The sequence below is a fragment of the Mauremys reevesii genome, linkage group 4, assembly GCF_016161935.1.
Source record: "Mauremys reevesii isolate NIE-2019 linkage group 4, ASM1616193v1, whole genome shotgun sequence".
NCBI lineage: Eukaryota > Metazoa > Chordata > Testudines > Geoemydidae > Mauremys > Mauremys reevesii.
This window is the reverse complement of record NC_052626.1, coordinates 145,055,244-145,072,987: the sequence shown is the minus strand read 5'-3', so window position 1 is coordinate 145,072,987 and position 17,744 is coordinate 145,055,244. Positions and strand designations below refer to the sequence as shown.

The window sequence follows — 17,744 nt, the reverse complement described above, 5'->3', positions numbered from 1 at the left end:
GTGTACTTATTGATGGTCAACCCTGGAAAGTATGGAAATCTGTACTGAGCTGACACCAGTCGAAAGGGAGGAAGTGTTTTCAATGCTGCAAAAGTACAGTGAGGTATTTTCCAACAAACCAGGGAGGATACACTTGCTGTCCCATAGAATCCTCATGAAAGGGACACAGCCCCCCCCCCCTCCGCCCCGCCCTTTCCAGGCCTTACAGGGCCACCGGGAAGGTGAAGGAGCAAATTCATGCTGAGATACAAAGCATGTTGGACTTGGGGGTGGTTAAGGAATCTGACACTGTGTGGGCTTCCCCTGTGGTCTTGAGCCCCAAAAGGGAGGGCACCATTAGATTTTGTGTAGACTATAGAAAACTCAATGCTGTCACTGTAACAGATGCTTACCCCATGCCAAGAACTGATGACATGCTGGATGGGCTGATCTAACCAAAGGTTACTGGCAGATCCCTTTGGAGGGGGAGGCACAACAAAAATCTGCTTTTATCACTGACATAGGGCTCTACGAATTTACAGTGCTACCTTTTGGTCTGGTAAATGCTGGTGCAACCTTCCAGAGACTGGTCAGCAGAGTGTTAAACGGTTTGCAGCATTATGCTGGGGCATACATAGATGGCATTGCCGTATTCAGCACCACCTGGGGTGACCACAGGGAGTGCCTCGGAGTTGTGCTATCAAAGCTCAAAGAAGCTGGGCTAACTGTGAAACCCTCCAAGTGCAAGATAGGGGCAGCCAAAGTCCCTTATCTGGGACAGTGGCTGTGGGGGTAAAATATCCCCCAACCCTCTTAAGGTGAAAGCCATTGTGAAATGGCCCGTACCACAGACTAAAAGGCAAGTCCAGTCCTTCATAGTCTTGGCAAACTATTACAGGAGGTTTGTGACTTCGTATCCCCAATCACAGGCTTATGTAAAAAGCATCAACCTAATAAGGTAATTTGGTCAGAAGCCTGCCAGAAAGGCTTCAACAAGGTAAAAGCACTCCTGTCTGCAGAGCCTGTGCTGGCCAGCCCTGACTTCGATGAGCCTTTTGAATTGTGTACTGATGCATCAGACACAGGGTTGGGTGCTGTGCTGATGCAGACAGGGGAAGACAGCAAGAAGCATCCCATTGCCTTCCTAAGCAAAAAAGCTGTCCCCTGCCGAACAGAATTATTCTGTCATAAAGAAGGAGTGCTATGCCACTGCGTGGGCCGTCAAACTACGGCCTTACCTCTTCAACAGGAGATTCAGAATTCTAACTGACCATTCACCTTTGGTCTGGCTTCACTGGACTAAGGGCACAAACTCCAAACAGCTGGGCTGGGAAGGGACAGGACTTCCTCTTCACCTGCACGGCTGCTCGGGGCAGAGACGATCACACCCATCTCTGGGTACCTTTTGGGTTGGGATTGCCATGGCTGCAACACTGTGAAATTTCAGATGTAAACATCTGAAAACCTGAAACTGACCAATTTTAAAACCCTCTGGCCACAAAACTGATGAAAATGGACCATGAATTTGGTAGGGCCTAGCAATAAGTGTCTCCCACCTCCCGGCTGGAGAAGTGTCTCAAGGGAGGCTGCTTCTAAGAGACCTGCCTTTAAACGACAAGGCCTAGAGAACATAATACCATGTCCCCAGGGAGGGGCTATATTCCACCACCCCACCCAGGCCCACATCCCACTGGTGGGGGAGCCTATATTGGATACATCTGATCTGATCTCTCCTAACTCTGATGCACCGTGGGGCGAAGGAGAGGGTCTGTGCAACTGGGTTCTTCCCCCAGCCCCCAACCCAGACAGCTCGGAGGCAGCACAGGGAAGTCCCTGCAGTTGATTTTCCCTGGTGGGTGCAGAATGACAAGTGGTCCTTTACTGTTCCAATCAGGGGCAGGGCGCCCTCTGCTGGGAGATTAGAGGAATGTAAATTATCAAGGAGATAGCTGGCTTCTGTTTCAGTTGATTCCCATCTTGCTGGCAATACTGGGACAGTATTTCAGAAGAGGTTTATGGGGGACCCACAGCAGCCATCCTGGCCAGATGAAGCTCTCCTGATACAAGAGGAGATGGAGGATTGAGCTAGACAGTTCCAGTACTTGTCCCCTTTTGCAGGGTTAAAAATGGACATTGGGCTTCATATTGTGCTGTGAACCATCCAGGCCGCTGCCTCCTGTATATTGGCATCTCTCTCTCTCTCTCACACACACACACACACACACATACACACACACACATCTTACAGAGTGTGAAGCCCATATCCCCCCCCCCCAATCTTGCCCCAGCAGAGAACGGGTCCAGGGGCTAAAATCAGGGGGTGTTCTCTGTACAGAGCCCTCCCAAAATCGTTCAACATCAGGCTTTTGTTAAAAGCAAAGGAAAAGATTCCCAAAAATGGCCAGAGAAGGAGGAAGAGGGGGTGGCTCAGGGGTAATGCCACATGTCCTGAACATCTGAAGGGACTGGGGGAGGGGAAAAGATATTTACATGTTCTGAAAATCTGGAGAGGGCTGAGGAATGATGTCACCTGTAGAACATCTGGAGCAGCTGGGGAGTGTTGCATGGGCTGAACATCTGGAACTGCTTGATGAGCTGGTGAGCCCCAGAGAGTCCCTCTGGGCTGTGGCAAGCTGAGGGTTCCTGCCTATCGCACACATCATCTGGACTCTTATCAGACCGTGTGGGATGGCTCTGGGGTGGAACCTATGCTAATTCATCACTGTATAAACAGGAACACCTCAAGTAGAAGTAGAGAGGTTATTTCACCCCTATATTTGAGCACTGCTGTGACCTCTGCTGGAACAGTGTGTCTAGTTCTGGTGCCCAAAATTCAAGAAGGATATTGATCAGTTGCAGAGCGGACAGAAAAAAGGCACAAGAATGATTGAAATGATAGACTCAAGAAGCTCAATCTATTCAGTTTAACAAAGAGAAGATTGAGGGGTAACTTGATCCTAATCTATAACTATCCACATGAGAAAGAAATATTTAATGGTATGCAGTCAGAATGAGCTCTCCCCTGACATCTGGTGGCGAGCTGTGGAAAAGGACTTCAGGGGCTGATCTTGGGCACACGCACCCTGCCTAGCATGATGGACACTTGCACAAATGGTCACTTTGCCTGCTGTGGGATCCCCAGTCCCTTTGTTATTGGGGCAGGAGTAATAAAATGTTTTTATCCTCGTTATGTGAATCAAGGAGAGAAGAACTATATTTGGCATTTTACGGAGGGACTTGCCCTCACCAGGCAAGGGACATGGGTCCAAACACCAGTGAATTGAGAGAGGCTGGGGATAGGTACTTGTCCCCAGTAGCATGAGTGTTTTTGGAGAGCATGAAACACCAGGTTTTTGCCTCTCCAGTATGCAATAACAGAGCTAATTTTGACCCCATTAGGAGTCTTGCTATGTGCTAGAGCTAAAAACACTGATGCCTGGGTTTAAGCATTAGACCTACTTTGGGCTACGGGTGCCCTGGCACTGAGGCTCCCCTACCTACTACCAGCTAAAATCACTGAGAGCTGAAGTCACTAAAGATCTGAGATTGCCGAGAGTTGTGTTGGGGGGGGGGGGGGAGGGCTGAAGACAAGTTTGTGAGTGGCTAGCAGAGAGGAGTGGCTACCAGGATGGCTAGCGGAGAGGAGCAGATAGTGGAGAGGTGAGTGGAGCGGCTAGCAGGGGGGCTGGTGGAGACACAGCTGGCAGTGAAGACTGCGGCCGAACCCCCCACAGAGAGGTGTGCGTCAACCTGAGCAGCGGAGCATGTGAGATGCCCCTCCCCTCATACATTCCCCCACTTCCACCCAGGCTGGGAGGTAAACTCTGCAGAGGAACTTCTGAACTCTGGGGCAGCACCCCAGTTAAAAGGGCTCTGGGGTCCAGGAAGGGACACGGGGGCCAAGAGGACAGGTGGATCACAGGCCTGCAGAGGGTGCTCCGGATGCTGGAATGAGCTAATTCCCAAGGACAACTAGCAGGAGGCCGCAGGGGTGAGTCTGGCCTATCTACAATAATTATCAAGCAGAACCCGTCATCAGCATGAATGCATGTCCTCTGGAATGGTGGTTGAAGCATGAAGGGACATATGAATCTTTAGCACACCTGGCACATAAATATCTTGCAACACTGGCTACAACAGTGCCTGTTCTCACTTTCAGGTGACATTGTAAACAAGAAGAGGGCAGCACTATCTCCTGCAAATGTAAACAAATTTGTTTGTCTGAACAATTGGCTGAACAAGAAGTAGGACTGAGAAGACTTGTAGGCGCTGAAGTTTGATATTGTTTTGTTTTTGAGTGCGGCTTTTTTGTACCTCATTCTACATTTTTAAGCTCAACTTTCATGATAAACATTGCACTACAGTACTCGTATTAAGTGAACTGAAAAATACTATTATTTTTACAGTGCAAATATTTATAATAAATAAATATAAAGTGAGCACTGTATACTTTGTTGTGTTGTAATTGAAATCAATATTTGAAAATGTGGAAAACATCCACAAATATTTATATAAATAATATTCTATTAACAGCATTATTTTTATTTGTGTGATCACAATTAATTTTTTTAATCACTCAACAGCCCTATTTTTAAGCATTATTTGAGATTAGCTATTTAAATTTTCTCAGTTGTACGGAAAATATTGGGGGGCGTCAGACAATTATTTAATGACAAAAGCTACTGAGATTCAAAAAGTTAAAGTTTTATAAACCATTAAAACACAAATTGTCAACATCACATCACAATATACAAAGTATATATCCTTAAATCAACAAATCATTCCTGGTTTTACCATTCATTCGTCAGTCCATTTGTAACAAGCCCAATTCAATAATCTAAATCACTGGATTTTGACTCTAATAAATTCCCAAGCAGCATTTTTCTTACTTTGCCTATTTGTAAATTTCAATTACTATTGATAGAAATATTTTATTGATGGTTTCTGAGTGTGGTGAAATTGACATTTACAAATAAACAGCTAACCCTTGCAAGCCTACCTAATATGCAGGCTGAGAGGGGATCTGACTGCTCTCTCTAAATATACCGTGGGGAAAACACCAGGGAGTGAGAAGAGCTATTGAAGCTAAAGGACAATGTTGGCACAAGAACAGATGGGGACAAACTGGCCAGGAATCAATGTAGGCTGGAAATGAGAAGGTTCCTGACCATTAGAGGAGGGAGGTTGTGGAACAGCCTCCCACTAGGAGCAAACACCCTAACTGGTTTGAAGATGGATCTGAGTAAGTCTCAGTGACCCAGGAGGGCCCTTCCAGTTCTAAGTTTCTTGGAGACATATTAAAGGGGCTGGTTTTCAGAAGGCAGGCACTCGGCATCTTTTGAAAACCAGCCCCTTGTAAGAGGGGTCTCAAGCTGATCAACCAAAAAAAAAAAATCATTAGTCGCTTTTGAAAAATCTTGGCCACATTCAAGTGTAACTATGAGCTTCTTGGCTGGATGCAGGAAACACTGGATGAGGTTTTTCTGGTCTGTGTTATACAGGAGGTCAGACTAGAATGATCTAATGGTCTTTTCTTGCTTTGAAATCTCTGATTCTACACAGGGCAACTCAGAGCCATAGATTCATTTGGGGCATCTAATTTCTGGCCTTGACATGGGAAACATTGTCCATTACAGAGTCCTAGATCCCAAGGCTAGAAGGAACCATTGTGATCATCTAGTCTGATCTCCTGTGTCTCATAGGCCAAAGAACTTCCCTGAATTAATCCCTGTTTGAACTAGAGCAGATCTTTTAGAAAAACATCATTTTAAATGTGCTGGTGATGGAGAATCCACCATGACACTTGACAAATTGTTCCAATGGCTAATTACGCTCAGTGTTAAAAAATTGTGCCTTGTTTCTAGTCAGAATTTGTCTAGCTTCAACTTCCAGCCATTGGATTGAGTCAGACCTTTCGCTGCTAGACTGAAGAGTGATTTGTTCCCTATGGAGATACTTCTAGACTGTAACCAAGTCACCCCTTAACCTGCTCCTTGTTAGGCTAAATAGACTGAAGGAGCTCAATCTATCATTATAAGGTAGGTTTTCCAATCCTTTCATCATTCTAGTGACCCCTCATAATCCTTCTTCTCTGACGCCTCTCCAATTTATCAACATCCTTCTTGAACTGTGGGCACCAGAATTAGTACCACTATTCCAGCAGCCATCACGCCAGGGCCAAGACAGAGCTACGCAGGATCTTACTGCACCTCCTGGGGAGGCTTCTCTGCCACATGGGTCCTGGCATGTTTGCTGAGCTTGGAGCTGTCGATGAAACTCCTCCCACACTGGGTGCATTTATAAGGTCTCTCTCCTGTGTGGGTGCGCAGGTGTTTGACCAGGGTGGACTTCAGATTGAAGCACTTCCCACACTCAGGGCATTTGTAGGGCCGCTCTCCTCGATGGATCCTCTGGTGCTGGATGAGGTTGGCGCTCAGGTTGAAGCTCTTCCCGCACTCCGTGCACTCGTAGGGCCGCTCCCCGGTGTGGATGCGCAGGTGCTTCCCCAGCGACGAGTTGAGGCCGAAGCTCTTCCCGCACTCGGGACACTTGTAGGGACGCTCGCCCCGGTGGATCCGCCTGTGCTGGATGAGGGTGGAGCTCTGGGTGAAGCACTTCCCGCACTCGGTGCACTTGTAGGGCTTCTCCCCCGTGTGGGTGCGCTGGTGCTTCACCAGGTTGGAGCTTTGGCTGAAGCCTTTCCCGCAGTCCGAGCATTTGTAGGGCCGCTCGCCCGTGTGGGTGCGCTGGTGCTGGGCCAGGTTGGAGCTGCTGCTGAAGCCCTTCCCACAATCGGAGCAGGTGTAGAGCTTCCCTGGCAAGTGGGATCGCAGGTGCTGAGGGAGGGAGCTGAGGCTGAAGCTCTTCCCGCACTCAGGGCAGATGTAGGGCTGCGAGCCCATGTGGGTGCGGACGTGCTTGGCCAGCGTGTGGCTGCGGTTGAAGCTCTTCCCGCATTCAACGCACTGGTAGGGCCGCTCCCCGGTGTGGATGCGCTGGTGCTGGGCGAGGTGGGAGCTCTGGCTGAAGCTCTTCCCGCAGTCAGGGCAGTTGTAGAGTCGCTCCCCCGTGTGGATCCGCTGGTGCTGGACAAGGTGGGAGCTCTGGCTGAAGGATTTCCCACAGACAAGGCATTTATAGGGTCTTTCTCCCATGTAGGTGGTTTCCAGAATAATTATGTTTTCAGGGATCCCATATGCTTCACACTCATCAGGTCTCTCCTCCACAGGGTCTCCCTGCTGCCATTCTGGCCGGCCAGCATCTCTCCACTCGGGGCTCTGAGGCATCCCATGTGGGTCCGCTCCCACACACTCTTCCTGCTGGGGATTCTCCTCCGCTCCTGCACATGCTGGGAAACAGAGAGAATCCAGACGAGGCTCTTCCTCAGCAGAACCAGCCCCTCCTCAAAGCCCTCAAGAGAAAGGCTGGGGAAGGGGAGGGCTCCTACCAGAGGTTGGAGCCGGGAGTCACATGTGGAGGACAGGGACCTGTGGGAGATGATACTGAGCAAGACCAGACAGAACCAGGAGGGCTCCAGGAGGCTTTGCTGGGATCCCTTCACTCCCCTGAATTGCCAAACTAACCTATGTAATTTGATGCCAGTTTCACTACTTCAAGGCTCCCCTGGATTTGTGGCTCACAGACACCAGCCCTATGGGTTTGAGGTGCTGTTCTCTGGCCCGGGTTTGGCAGGACGTCAGACTATCTGACCAGAATGGCCCCTTCTGGCCTTCCCCATCTGTGGCTCTAGCATGGCACCCTGGGGTGCTGGCTGCTAATTCGTGGAGGGTCCCCAAGCCAGCCTCACTCCTTTGTCACCTGTGCAAGTGATAGCCAGGGGCTCCCTTTCCTCAGCACCCTGGAGATCCCGGGCACACGGCTCGTCCCCGCGCTCCATCCCGAAGATCCCAGAGTCAGAGACCAGGAATCCTGCCTGCAAGGGAGGAAAGAAGGGAAGTCCTGGTTTGATAAATTACCATTAAACCCTTCAAAGAGCCACCCCAAAACTCCCACCCCGGAGCTGGCTGGGCTGGGGGGCACTGCAGGGCCCCGCTTCACAACCCACCCACCCCCCTGTGCTGCCCCGGAGCTGGGGGGGGTCTCCGGCCCCGGGGGGGGTCTCCGGCCCCAACTGCAGGTCGGGCTCGGATCCCCTCCTCTCTGCAGCCATTTCTCCGGGCAGCGATTTCCTGCCTCTGCTGCTGCTTCTCTCCCTGCCCCGAGAGCTTCCTCCGGCTGCGCGTTTCCGCGCCTCCCCGGTGCCCCGCTCACCGCCGGGCCGGGCCGATCCGCTCCGGAACCGGGGGCTGCAGGCGGGGACTGACCCCGAGACACACAGGGAGCCGGAGGCAGGGACGCTCGGACAGGAAGGTCCCTGCGCTATTTGCAGCCCCGCTTATGGCCCCGCCTGGGAGGGGGAGGGATTAAGAAATTGGTGGTTTTAACCCCTAAGGCTCCTTCAGTGCATGTCCCAGCACCGTCCCCCTGGCTTCCCTGCGCCTTGTCCGCCCGGCAAACCCGGGCTGAGGAGGGTCTTGGATGGGAACTCTGCAAGTGCACACACTGGCTGCATGCACACAGTCCACCCGCTACAGCCATAGCCTCCAGACACACCCTGCACAACACACCACACACACTGGCTGCATGCACACAGTCCACCCGCTACCGCCATAGGCTCCAAACACACCCTGCACAACACACCACACACACTGGCTGCATGCACACAGTCCACACGCTACAGCCATAGCCTCCAGACACACCTTGCACACACATGGCTGCATGCACACAGTCCACATGCTACAGCCGTAGACTCCAGACACACCCTGCACAACACACCACACACACTGGCTGCATGCACACAGTCCACACGCTACAGCCATAGGCTCCAGACACACCCTGCACAACACACCACACACACTGGCTGCATGCACACAGTCCACACGCTACAGCCATAGCCTCCAGATACACCCTGCACAACACACCACACACACTGGCTGCATGCACACAGTCCACACGCTACAGCCATAGGCTCCAGACACACCCTGCACAACACACCACACACACACTGGCTGCATGCACACAGTCCACACGCTACAGCCATAGGCTCCAGACACACCCTGCACAACACACCACACACACTGGCTGCATGCACACAGTCCACACGCTACAGCCATAGGCTCCAGACACACCTTGCATATCACATGCGCATACACACACAGGCTACATGCACACAGTCCACATGCTACAGCCGTAGGCTCCAGACACATGTTGCACAACACACCACACACACGGGCTGCATGCACACAGTCCACACGCTACAGCCATAGGCTCCAGACGCATGTTGCACAACCCAGCACGCATACATACACACACGGGCTGCATGCACACAGTCCACACGCTACAGCCATAGGCTCCAGACACATGTTGCACAACCCAGCACGCATACATACACACACGGGCTGCATGCACACAGTCCACAGGCTACAGACGTAGGCGCCAGACACACGTTGCATAACACAGCGCGCGCACACACACACACACTCTAGTTGCGCCTCTGGGATTAGTTTGAGGAAGTTCTCAGGTTTCTATTATAGGGGCACTCAGACTAGATGATCACAATGGTCCCCTCTGGCCTTGGAATCTGTTAATCTTTCTCTCACACACACACTCATTGACTGCACCGACACTGCACACACTGACCCTCAATGCACACACACTGACTGCACATACACACTTACAAGGACTGCACACATTGCACGCGCACACACTCACAAGGACTGCATGCACACTGATGGCATACACACACTCACAAGGACTGCACACACCCACACTGATTACATCCCACACACACACTCACAAGGACTGCCCGCATACACTGATTGCACAAAAACAACAAGGCGTCCGGTGGCATCTTAATAACTAACTGATTTATTTGGGCATAAGCTTTCCTGGGTTAAAAAAAAAAACCACTTCTTTAGATGCATGGCGTGAAAATTACAGATGCAGGCACTATTATACATGAAGCTAAGGGAGATCCTCAAGTGGAAAACCAATGTTGACAAGGCCAATTCAGTCAGGGTGGATTTCACACCCACACTGATTACACACTCACACAAGGGCTGCACACACACTCCACATTTTGCAGCCTGAGCTGGCTGTGGATCGGGCTGGGCAGTGCAGCGCCTGGAGCAGTTCTGGGTCTCTTTGCTGTGGCTCCCTGCCCTGCACCATTTCAATGCAACCACGCCGGGAAACGTGCCCGGGACTGGGCTCTGATCTGCTCGCTCCGGGTGGGAACCAAACTACACAGGGTGGTGGCGCGTAGGGAGCGAAGGGTTAACCCCACACTCCTCCCCTTCCCAGAGCACATGGTGCCACCATCAGGGGGCTGAAATAGCGCAGGGACCTTCCTGTCCAGCCCCCTCAGCTCCTCCTGCCCTGGCGGGTCTGCTCCCGAGCCGGACTCCTGTGCGCTGCTGGGCGACTCCCCGCCTGCAGCCCCGTGGATCGCCCCGGCCGGGCGGTGAGCGGGAGCGCTGGGGAGGCGCAGCCAGAGGCCGCCCCGGGGAGGGAAACAGCAGCAGAGGCAGCAAATCGCTGCTTGGAGGAAGCGGCCGCAGGGACAAGGGGATCGGAGCTGAAGTGGGGCTGGGACTGGAGAAATTCTCCCCCCCAGCAGCACGTGGGGGTCTGTGCCGCTGAGCCCATACCCCCCCCCGGGCTGCCTGGGGGGAAGTTTTGAAGGGTTTAATAGTCATTTATCAAACCAGGACTTCCCCTCTTTGCTCCCCTGCAGGCAGGATAATCCCTGGCCCTGACTCCGGGATCTCTGGGATGGAGCACGGGGAAGAGCCGTGTGTCCGGGTTCTCCAGGGCGCCGAGGGAAGGGCGATCCCCCGAGGTGTCTGCGCAGGTGAGGAAGACCCTCTATGAGTTAACAGCAGGTCCTGCTGGAGATGGTGATGGCCAGAAGGGGCTGTTCCGGGGATCTGGAGTCGCACCCCAGAGCTGGAGGGCCAGTGTCAATGATCTGGAATGGCGGGGGGAGCCGGGAGGTGGCAAAAGTGGCATCCAATTATTTAAGTTGCTGTAGCGATTCATAATCTGCCCTCCAGTGTATCCCAGGCCATCAGTGCCACCCACCACCTGCACATGAGCCCAGCAACTGAATTTAACCAAAGTATCACAGGCCACTGGAGGCTAAACTGTGAGTTGCCACAGTCAGAGAATAGGAGAGACCGAGGCGCACCAGTGCCTGAGCCCCCCACAGTGGAAGGTACTTGGTTAACTGAGAGATTCCCCAGATGATCCTAGCCAGTGATCCACACCCACATGCTGCAAAACTAAGGCCTGGTCTACACTGGGGGGTGTCGATCAGCTACATTATTCACATAGGTGAAGTTGTGTAATTTAGAAGTCAACGTACTTAGATCTACTCACCGCAGTGTCTTCACTGCAGTAAGTCGACACTGACGTTCCCCCGTCGACTCTCGCCCTGGTGGAGTACCGGAGTTTAGGGGAGAGCGCTCGGCAGTCAATTTATCGCGGTCTAGACTAGACGGGATAAATCAACCCCCGCTGGATCCATCGCTGCCCATAGATCCAGCCAGTAGTGTAGACAAGCCCTTAGAGGAAGATGTAAAACACCCAAGGTCTCTGCCAGTCTAACCTGGGGGGGAATTTGTTCTTCACCCCATACATGGCGATTAGTTAGACCATGGTACCTGGGGGTATGCAGAGCTCTTCCAGGGGGTACATCAACTCATCCAGATGTTTGCCTAGTTTTATAACAGGCTACATAAAACGCACTAGCGAAGTCAGTACAAACTAAAATGTCACACAGACACTGGCTTATTTATACAGCTCTATAGTCTATACACTGAAAAGTAAGTACAACATTTCTATTCCAATTGATTTATTTCGTAATTATATGGTAAAAATGAGAGAGCCATTTTTCAATACTACTGTGGCTGAGACACTTGTATTTTTATGTCTGACTTTGTAAACAAGTTGTTTTTAAGGGAGGTGAGACTTGGGGGTACGCAAGACAAATCAGGCTCCTGAAAGGGGTCCAGTAGTCTGGAAAGGTTGAAAATCACTGAATTAGACCCTGAGCATGTGCGCTCGACCCAGCCAGCCAAGCACCAGAGAGTGCTCGGTGCTACCTCAGAGCCCTGTCCCACTGCTTGTGTCCCATCTCCAACCATGGCCATCACCATTCAGAGGAACAAGACTTGGGGGGAAAAGTCAGCCTCCCAAAACACACTTGGGGGGAAAAGAGCCCTCCCTACCTCCTGCCGGTGGACATAGGGTGACCAGACAGCAAATGTGAAAAATCGGGACGGGGTGGGGGGTAATAGGAGCCTATATAAGAAAAAGATCCTAAAATCGGGACTTCTGGTCATTCTAGGTGGACAACTGAAACCCTGAAGTATCAGTTTTTAGGAACATAAGACATAAACCAGAAATGAGCCCTGCCCTCCCACATCACATTAGCACTCAAATTTGTCCAGTTCTCTTAAAATTAATCTTTATTCCCCCCCCCCCACACACACACACACTCCCCATTGGGAGGCTGTTCCAGAACCTCACTTCTCTGATGGTTGGAAACCTTCTAATTTCTAGCCAGAATTTGTTCTGCCCTGTCTTGCTCAGTATCCGACACTCACAGATCCCAAGGCCGGAAGCATGGGATTTATCTCATCTTGCCAGCCGTATAGCACAGGCTGTTGAACTTCCCCAGAATAATTGTTTTAGAACTAGAGCAAATCTTTTCAGAAAGAATCCTATCTTGATTTAAAACTTGTCGAAGATGGAGAATCCATTGTGACCCTTGCCAAGTTGTTTTGATGGTTAATTCCCCTCAAGGTTAAAGATTTACACCATATTTCCGGACTGAATTTGTCTAGCCTTTAACTTCCGGCCTTTGGATTGTGTTAGACCTTCATCTTCTAGATTGAAGAGTCCATTATCAGATTCCCCTCCCCAAGCTTTCTCTGAGGGCTCAGCTGGATCGTTGGAGCAAAGCCACTTCTCCTCTGGGGAAGGGTTTGGGAAAATTCACCTCCTATCCATCAGATTTGCCACTCACTCTCTCCCCAGTGAACAGGCCCTGGCTGGATTCTCCCTCTCTCCCAGCAGGTGCCAGGATGGAGGTGAAGAGTCCGAAGAAGGAAGAGCCTACAGGAGCAGAGCCACACTGGATGTCCCAGAGCATTAAGCAAGAAGAGGCCAGCGGGGCTGGATGGCCGGAGGAGATCAACACGATGTCTCCACAGGAGATCGGCATCAGGATGATGATGGCGCACAACCGAGCCCAGCGGGGGGAGAGCCCCTTCAGCTGCTTGGACTGTGAGAAGAGCTTCAGCCAGAGCTCCCACCTGGTCCAGCACCAGCGCATCCACATGGGCCAGAAGCCCTACAAGTGCACCGAATGCGGGAAGAGCTTTGTTCTCAGCTCCAACCTCCTGGAGCACCAGCGCATCCACACAGGGGAGCGCCCCTACAAGTGTGACCAGTGTGAGAAGACCTTCAGCCAGAGTTCCCACCTCTTCCAGCACCAGCGCATCCACACGGGCGAGCGGCCCTACCAGTGCACCGAGTGCGGGAAGAGTTTCAACCGCAATTACACCCTGGTGAAGCATTACCACACCCACGTTGGGGAGCAGCCCTTCATCTGCAGCGAGTGCGGGAAGAGCTTCAGCCTCGGCTCCTTTGCCCAGCACGTCCGCACCCATACAGGCGAAAAGCCCTACAGCTGTGCTGAGTGCGGCAAGAGTTTCAGCAGCAGTTCCAACTTGAGCCAGCACCGGCGCATCCACACCGGGGAGAAACCTTACAGCTGTGGCCACTGCGGGAAAAGCTTCAGCCAGAGCTCCAACCTCATCAAGCACCGGCGCATCCACACCGGAGAGAGACCCTACAGCTGCCCTGAGTGTGGCAAAACCTTCAACCAGAGCTCATCGCTCATGCAGCACCGGCGGATCCACCGCGGCGAGCGGCCCTACGAGTGCACTGAGTGCGGGAAGCGCTTCAGCGTCAGCTCCCACCTGGTGGAGCACCGGAGGATCCACCGGGGCGAAAAGCCTTACAAGTGTGTCGACTGCGGGAAGAGCTTTGGCTGCAACTCATCCCTGATGAAACATCAGCGCATCCACACCGGGGAGCGGCCCTACAAGTGCCCCGAGTGTGGGAAGTGCTTCATTGACAGCTCCAAGCTCAACAACCACCGGCGCACCCACACTGGAGAGCGGCCCTACAAATGCACCGACTGCGGGAAGGGCTTTGGAGACAGCTCCGCGCTCATGAAGCACCAGAGGACGCACACCAAGTAGACACCCAGCAGATGGAGAGGGCGGCACTGGTGTCTCTCTAGAGTGTGAAATTGACATGCTCTGGGGATATGGGGCCTCTATAAAGGGAGACATTGATGTGCCATCTCGGGGAACAGGGGCACCTTTATAGAGAGTAAATTGGTGTCCTTTCTTCCAACCCCTATTGGTCAGCAAGACATACCCATCCATCTTGGAAACCCTGGCTCCTACCCCCAATGCATGCTAGTGCCCTTTTGCCTGCAGCAAGCTGCAGGCCTGATCTGAAGCCCCTTCCTCCCTCCCCCACTTACAGTGGTTCAAGGTGTGGATGGCCTCCGCGAGGATCCCAAGATGGCAGGAAATGCTAAGGCAAATCATCCAGCAGTGATGTCTGCCACCGGGATTTGTAGAGAGGAAATAAGCAAATATAGTGAGGTTTAGTGATTAGGCCTGGGAGCCAGGACTTCTGGGTTCTGTCCTCAGGGAGGGGAGTAGCGTCTAGTGGGTGATAGCAGAGGGGGCTGAGAGCCAGGACTCATGGATTAGATTCCCAGCCATGTGTGGGTTCTAGAAGGTGAAATCACAGTTTGTGTGCAGTTGTGTATAGTTTAGAGCAGGGGCCTGACAATCAGACCTCCTGGGTTCTACACCCAGCTCTGGCACTTTACCTTTCTGTGCCTCAGTTTCTTCTTCATCTGTCAAATGAGAATAATGGTACCTGCTTGTTTCTAGTGTTTTGAGAGTCATAGATGAAAAGTGCTTATTCTGTATTTGATGCGTAATTGTCTAAACTAGAAGTGACCCTCATTTCACCTGCATTTTTCATGCTCTGGGTTAGCTGTAGAGCATAGATCTCTAGGTCTTTTCTTAATCTGGTTTGCAGTAATTAAGATCCATGATTGATGTCTCATTTCTCTCAACCAACCAGGAGAAGAAATGTAAAGGGATCTAGGAAAACGGGGGATTGTGCCCTTTAATTTTACTACTTTATGATGCACAAAACAAAGCCTGGGGAAGGGGCAGAGGGAATCAACCTGCTTGGGACATTAGAAATTTGGGAGTTGTATAATTTGGAAGTCTCTTGGGAAGACTGGAGAATTGGGTCTGATCAGTTAAACCTGATTGTACGTGAAGAATGGCTTTACAACATAAGGCAAGTTAATGTCCATTGTGTGAGATATCTGGGGGCTTGGCTACACTTGAAAGTTGCAGCGCTGGTGGAGGCTTTCCAGCGCTGCAATTAGTAACTGTCCACACCTGCAAGGCACATCCAGCGCTGCAACTCCCTGGCTGCAGCACTGGCTGAACACCTGGTCTGGTTGGGGTATAACGAGTGCAGCGCTGGTGATCCAGCGCTGCTCGTCAAGTGTGGCCACACACCAGCGCTTTAATTGGCCTCCAGGGTATTAGGAGATATCCCAGAATGCTTTTAACTAAATTACTCTCTTTGTTTTGTTATGCAGCCTCTCTTTGTTTTGTTGTGAACTCCCGCTGCTTATCTAAAAAAACAAACAGAGCTCCTGTTTGCTGTGATCAGTCTGTACCTGGCTGTAAACAATCAAATGAGAGGCAGGCAGGGAGTACGTGAAACAGCGGGGAGTCGTGTTGGATGCAGGCTGTTTGCAGTTAAGAGTTAAGGGTAAGGGATCGGGAACATGTTCTGATTTTTCAAGGCAGGAAGGTAACACACAGTGTTGGCTCCAAAAATCCACTCTCTCTCTCACCCCCCGCTCCCTGTCACACTAGACCCCACTCCACCCCCCTCTTTTGAAAAGCACGTTGCTGCCACTTGAATGCTGGGATAGCTGCCCATAATGCATCACTCCCAATAGCGCTGCAAATGTGGCCACACACCAGCGCTGGTAGCTGTGAGTGTGGCCACACACCAGCGCTGTTCCTGCACAGCTGCACGACCAGCGCTGTAACTTTCAAGTGTAGCCAAGCCCTTAGAGGCCTAATTTTCAGGTGGAAGTGCTCAGCATTGTCTGAAAATTGAGCCCTCTTAACCATTAACAGTTGGGCACTGCCTGTCACCATTGAAAGTTTTGGGCCAGATCTTTAAAAATCAAGATTTTCTCTCCCAACGTGTTTCTTGGGTAACTGAGGTAGATAAGTGACAATGAAGTGAGCTTGTCAGTCTTTGCCTGTGTTAATATTGAGCTAAGTCAAATGTCTGCATCATGGGGTGCTCTACTCACTACAGGAGCACCTCCTTGTGCCCTCAGCTGGGGATTAGCTCTGCCAGTCTGATGCCCCTTCCTGCACGTGCTCACTCCGTCTCTCTCTCTGGACTCAATGGCTCCCTCTTCGTGGCTTCGCCCCCTGGCCCATCAATGGGGCCATTTCCCCAGTGGCTGGTAGAGGAACCCAGGCCTGGCCCCTTTTCTGGGTTCCAGCTCAGGGACCCCACCCTGCTCTGTCCCACACATCACTGCTGTTTCCCTGGTCTGCTTCCTACGTTGTCTCTGTCCAGCTTCCTCTCCATCCTCCTCCAGGTTTGCCTTTCCCTCTGGGCCAAGCTCCCTGCTCGCCCAAGTCCCACAGAGTGACTACAGACCTCCCTGCAGCCCCTTTCTGCCCTCAGCTACCTGGCTTTCTACAAGCCCTTCCTATTCCTGTCCAGGTGAGCGTCATCCTTTAATTAGTCCTCTCTGCTCCCTGCCTCCCCTCCAGGTGCAGCCTGGGTGGTTAATTGGTCCAACTAGCCATGTTAAGCCCTTCAAAGATGGTGTGGGGTGAATGCCCCATCAGACGTGGAATTACAGGGTCTGTGCTACATCCCGGCCTTTAAACAGTCTCTAGGAGTAACCCTTGTAGTGTGGCAGACCCTCGGGGACACACAGTCCCACCAGGGGAGGCCATGTGGCCTCTCCGACTCCAGGATTGGGCCTTCAGGCTCCAGCACCCCTGTTTGCCACCGGGAGCTCCTACAGCGAGTCCGACTGAGATCAGACTTCTGCGGAGACATTCTCCTCTCAGGGAGTGATGCAGCCCATTGCGTATTAGCAGTGAAGCTGAGCTCTTTCCTCCCTTCAGAGTGTCGGAGGAAGTTGCCTGCTCTTTCCAGGCCCAGCAGCTAAGCGTTCTTGTTCAGTCACTGGGGCTCCCATTATGTCTTCTGGATCTTTCATTCAGGTGTGTTGATTCATTTCTGCTCCTAAAGACACCTTGGTACCATTTCAGACAGTCCACCTGCCATTCTGCCAGCCCTCATTCCCTGTTCTACTCAGTGTGTAGCCGTACAAAGTGCACAGGGAAACTAAGACACGCATATGGATCATAAAAATATTACCAACATTCCCATGTACATCACAGCATAACAAACACCCTGGAGAAAAATCTTCTTTGTTAAAAGTTCACCAACCCTTTGCCTTGGGAGTTCTGTTTAGCTCTTGAGCCTCCTCACCCGATGCTTCACAGGGAAATAAAATAAGAACATACATTCCTGGTGTT

The 17,744-nt window shown here is 51.7% G+C and overlaps 2 protein-coding genes across 3 annotated transcripts; one reads left to right on the top strand and one right to left on the bottom strand.

Annotated features, from left to right (window-relative positions):
- Positions 1-5,801: 5,801 nt before the first annotated feature.
- On the bottom strand, positions 5,802-8,321 carry LOC120403181 (zinc finger protein 436-like). The gene is made up of 3 exons (XM_039534017.1): positions 8,251-8,321; positions 7,798-7,912; positions 5,802-7,327 (listed from the first exon to the last, which is right to left on the bottom strand). Exons 2-3 carry the CDS (start codon positions 7,874-7,876, stop codon positions 6,180-6,182), a joined length of 1,227 nt encoding a protein of 408 aa, XP_039389951.1. The 5' UTR covers positions 7,877-7,912; positions 8,251-8,321; the 3' UTR covers positions 5,802-6,179.
- Positions 8,322-10,403: 2,082 nt separating this feature from the next.
- On the top strand, positions 10,404-15,556 carry LOC120403176 (zinc finger protein 629-like). 2 transcript variants are annotated; one of them, XM_039534005.1, is made up of 3 exons: positions 10,404-10,501; positions 10,775-10,891; positions 13,120-15,556. In XM_039534005.1, exons 2-3 carry the CDS (start codon positions 10,813-10,815, stop codon positions 14,310-14,312), a joined length of 1,272 nt encoding a protein of 423 aa, XP_039389939.1. In that variant the 5' UTR covers positions 10,404-10,501; positions 10,775-10,812; the 3' UTR covers positions 14,313-15,556. The 2 variants fall into 2 exon arrangements, with proteins under 2 accessions (XP_039389939.1, XP_039389938.1); XM_039534004.1 differs by having other exon boundaries at positions 13,117-15,556.
- Positions 15,557-17,744: the final 2,188 nt, after the last annotated feature.

Bases quoted from the DNA above. Each gene is read 5' to 3' on its own strand.
- LOC120403181 (XM_039534017.1), bottom strand. From the start codon at position 7,876: ATGGAGCGCGGGGACGAGCCGTGTGCCCGGGATCTCCAGGGTGCTGAG. The intron at 7,328-7,797 runs GTGACAAAGGAG...TCTGTTTCCCAG, and splicing joins CCTGGCTATCACTTGCACAG to CATGTGCAGGAGCGGAGGAG.
- LOC120403176 (XM_039534004.1), top strand. From the start codon at position 10,813: ATGGAGCACGGGGAAGAGCCGTGTGTCCGGGTTCTCCAGGGCGCCGAG. The intron at 10,892-13,116 runs GTGAGGAAGACC...CCTCTCTCCCAG, and splicing joins CCCCCGAGGTGTCTGCGCAG to CAGGTGCCAGGATGGAGGTG.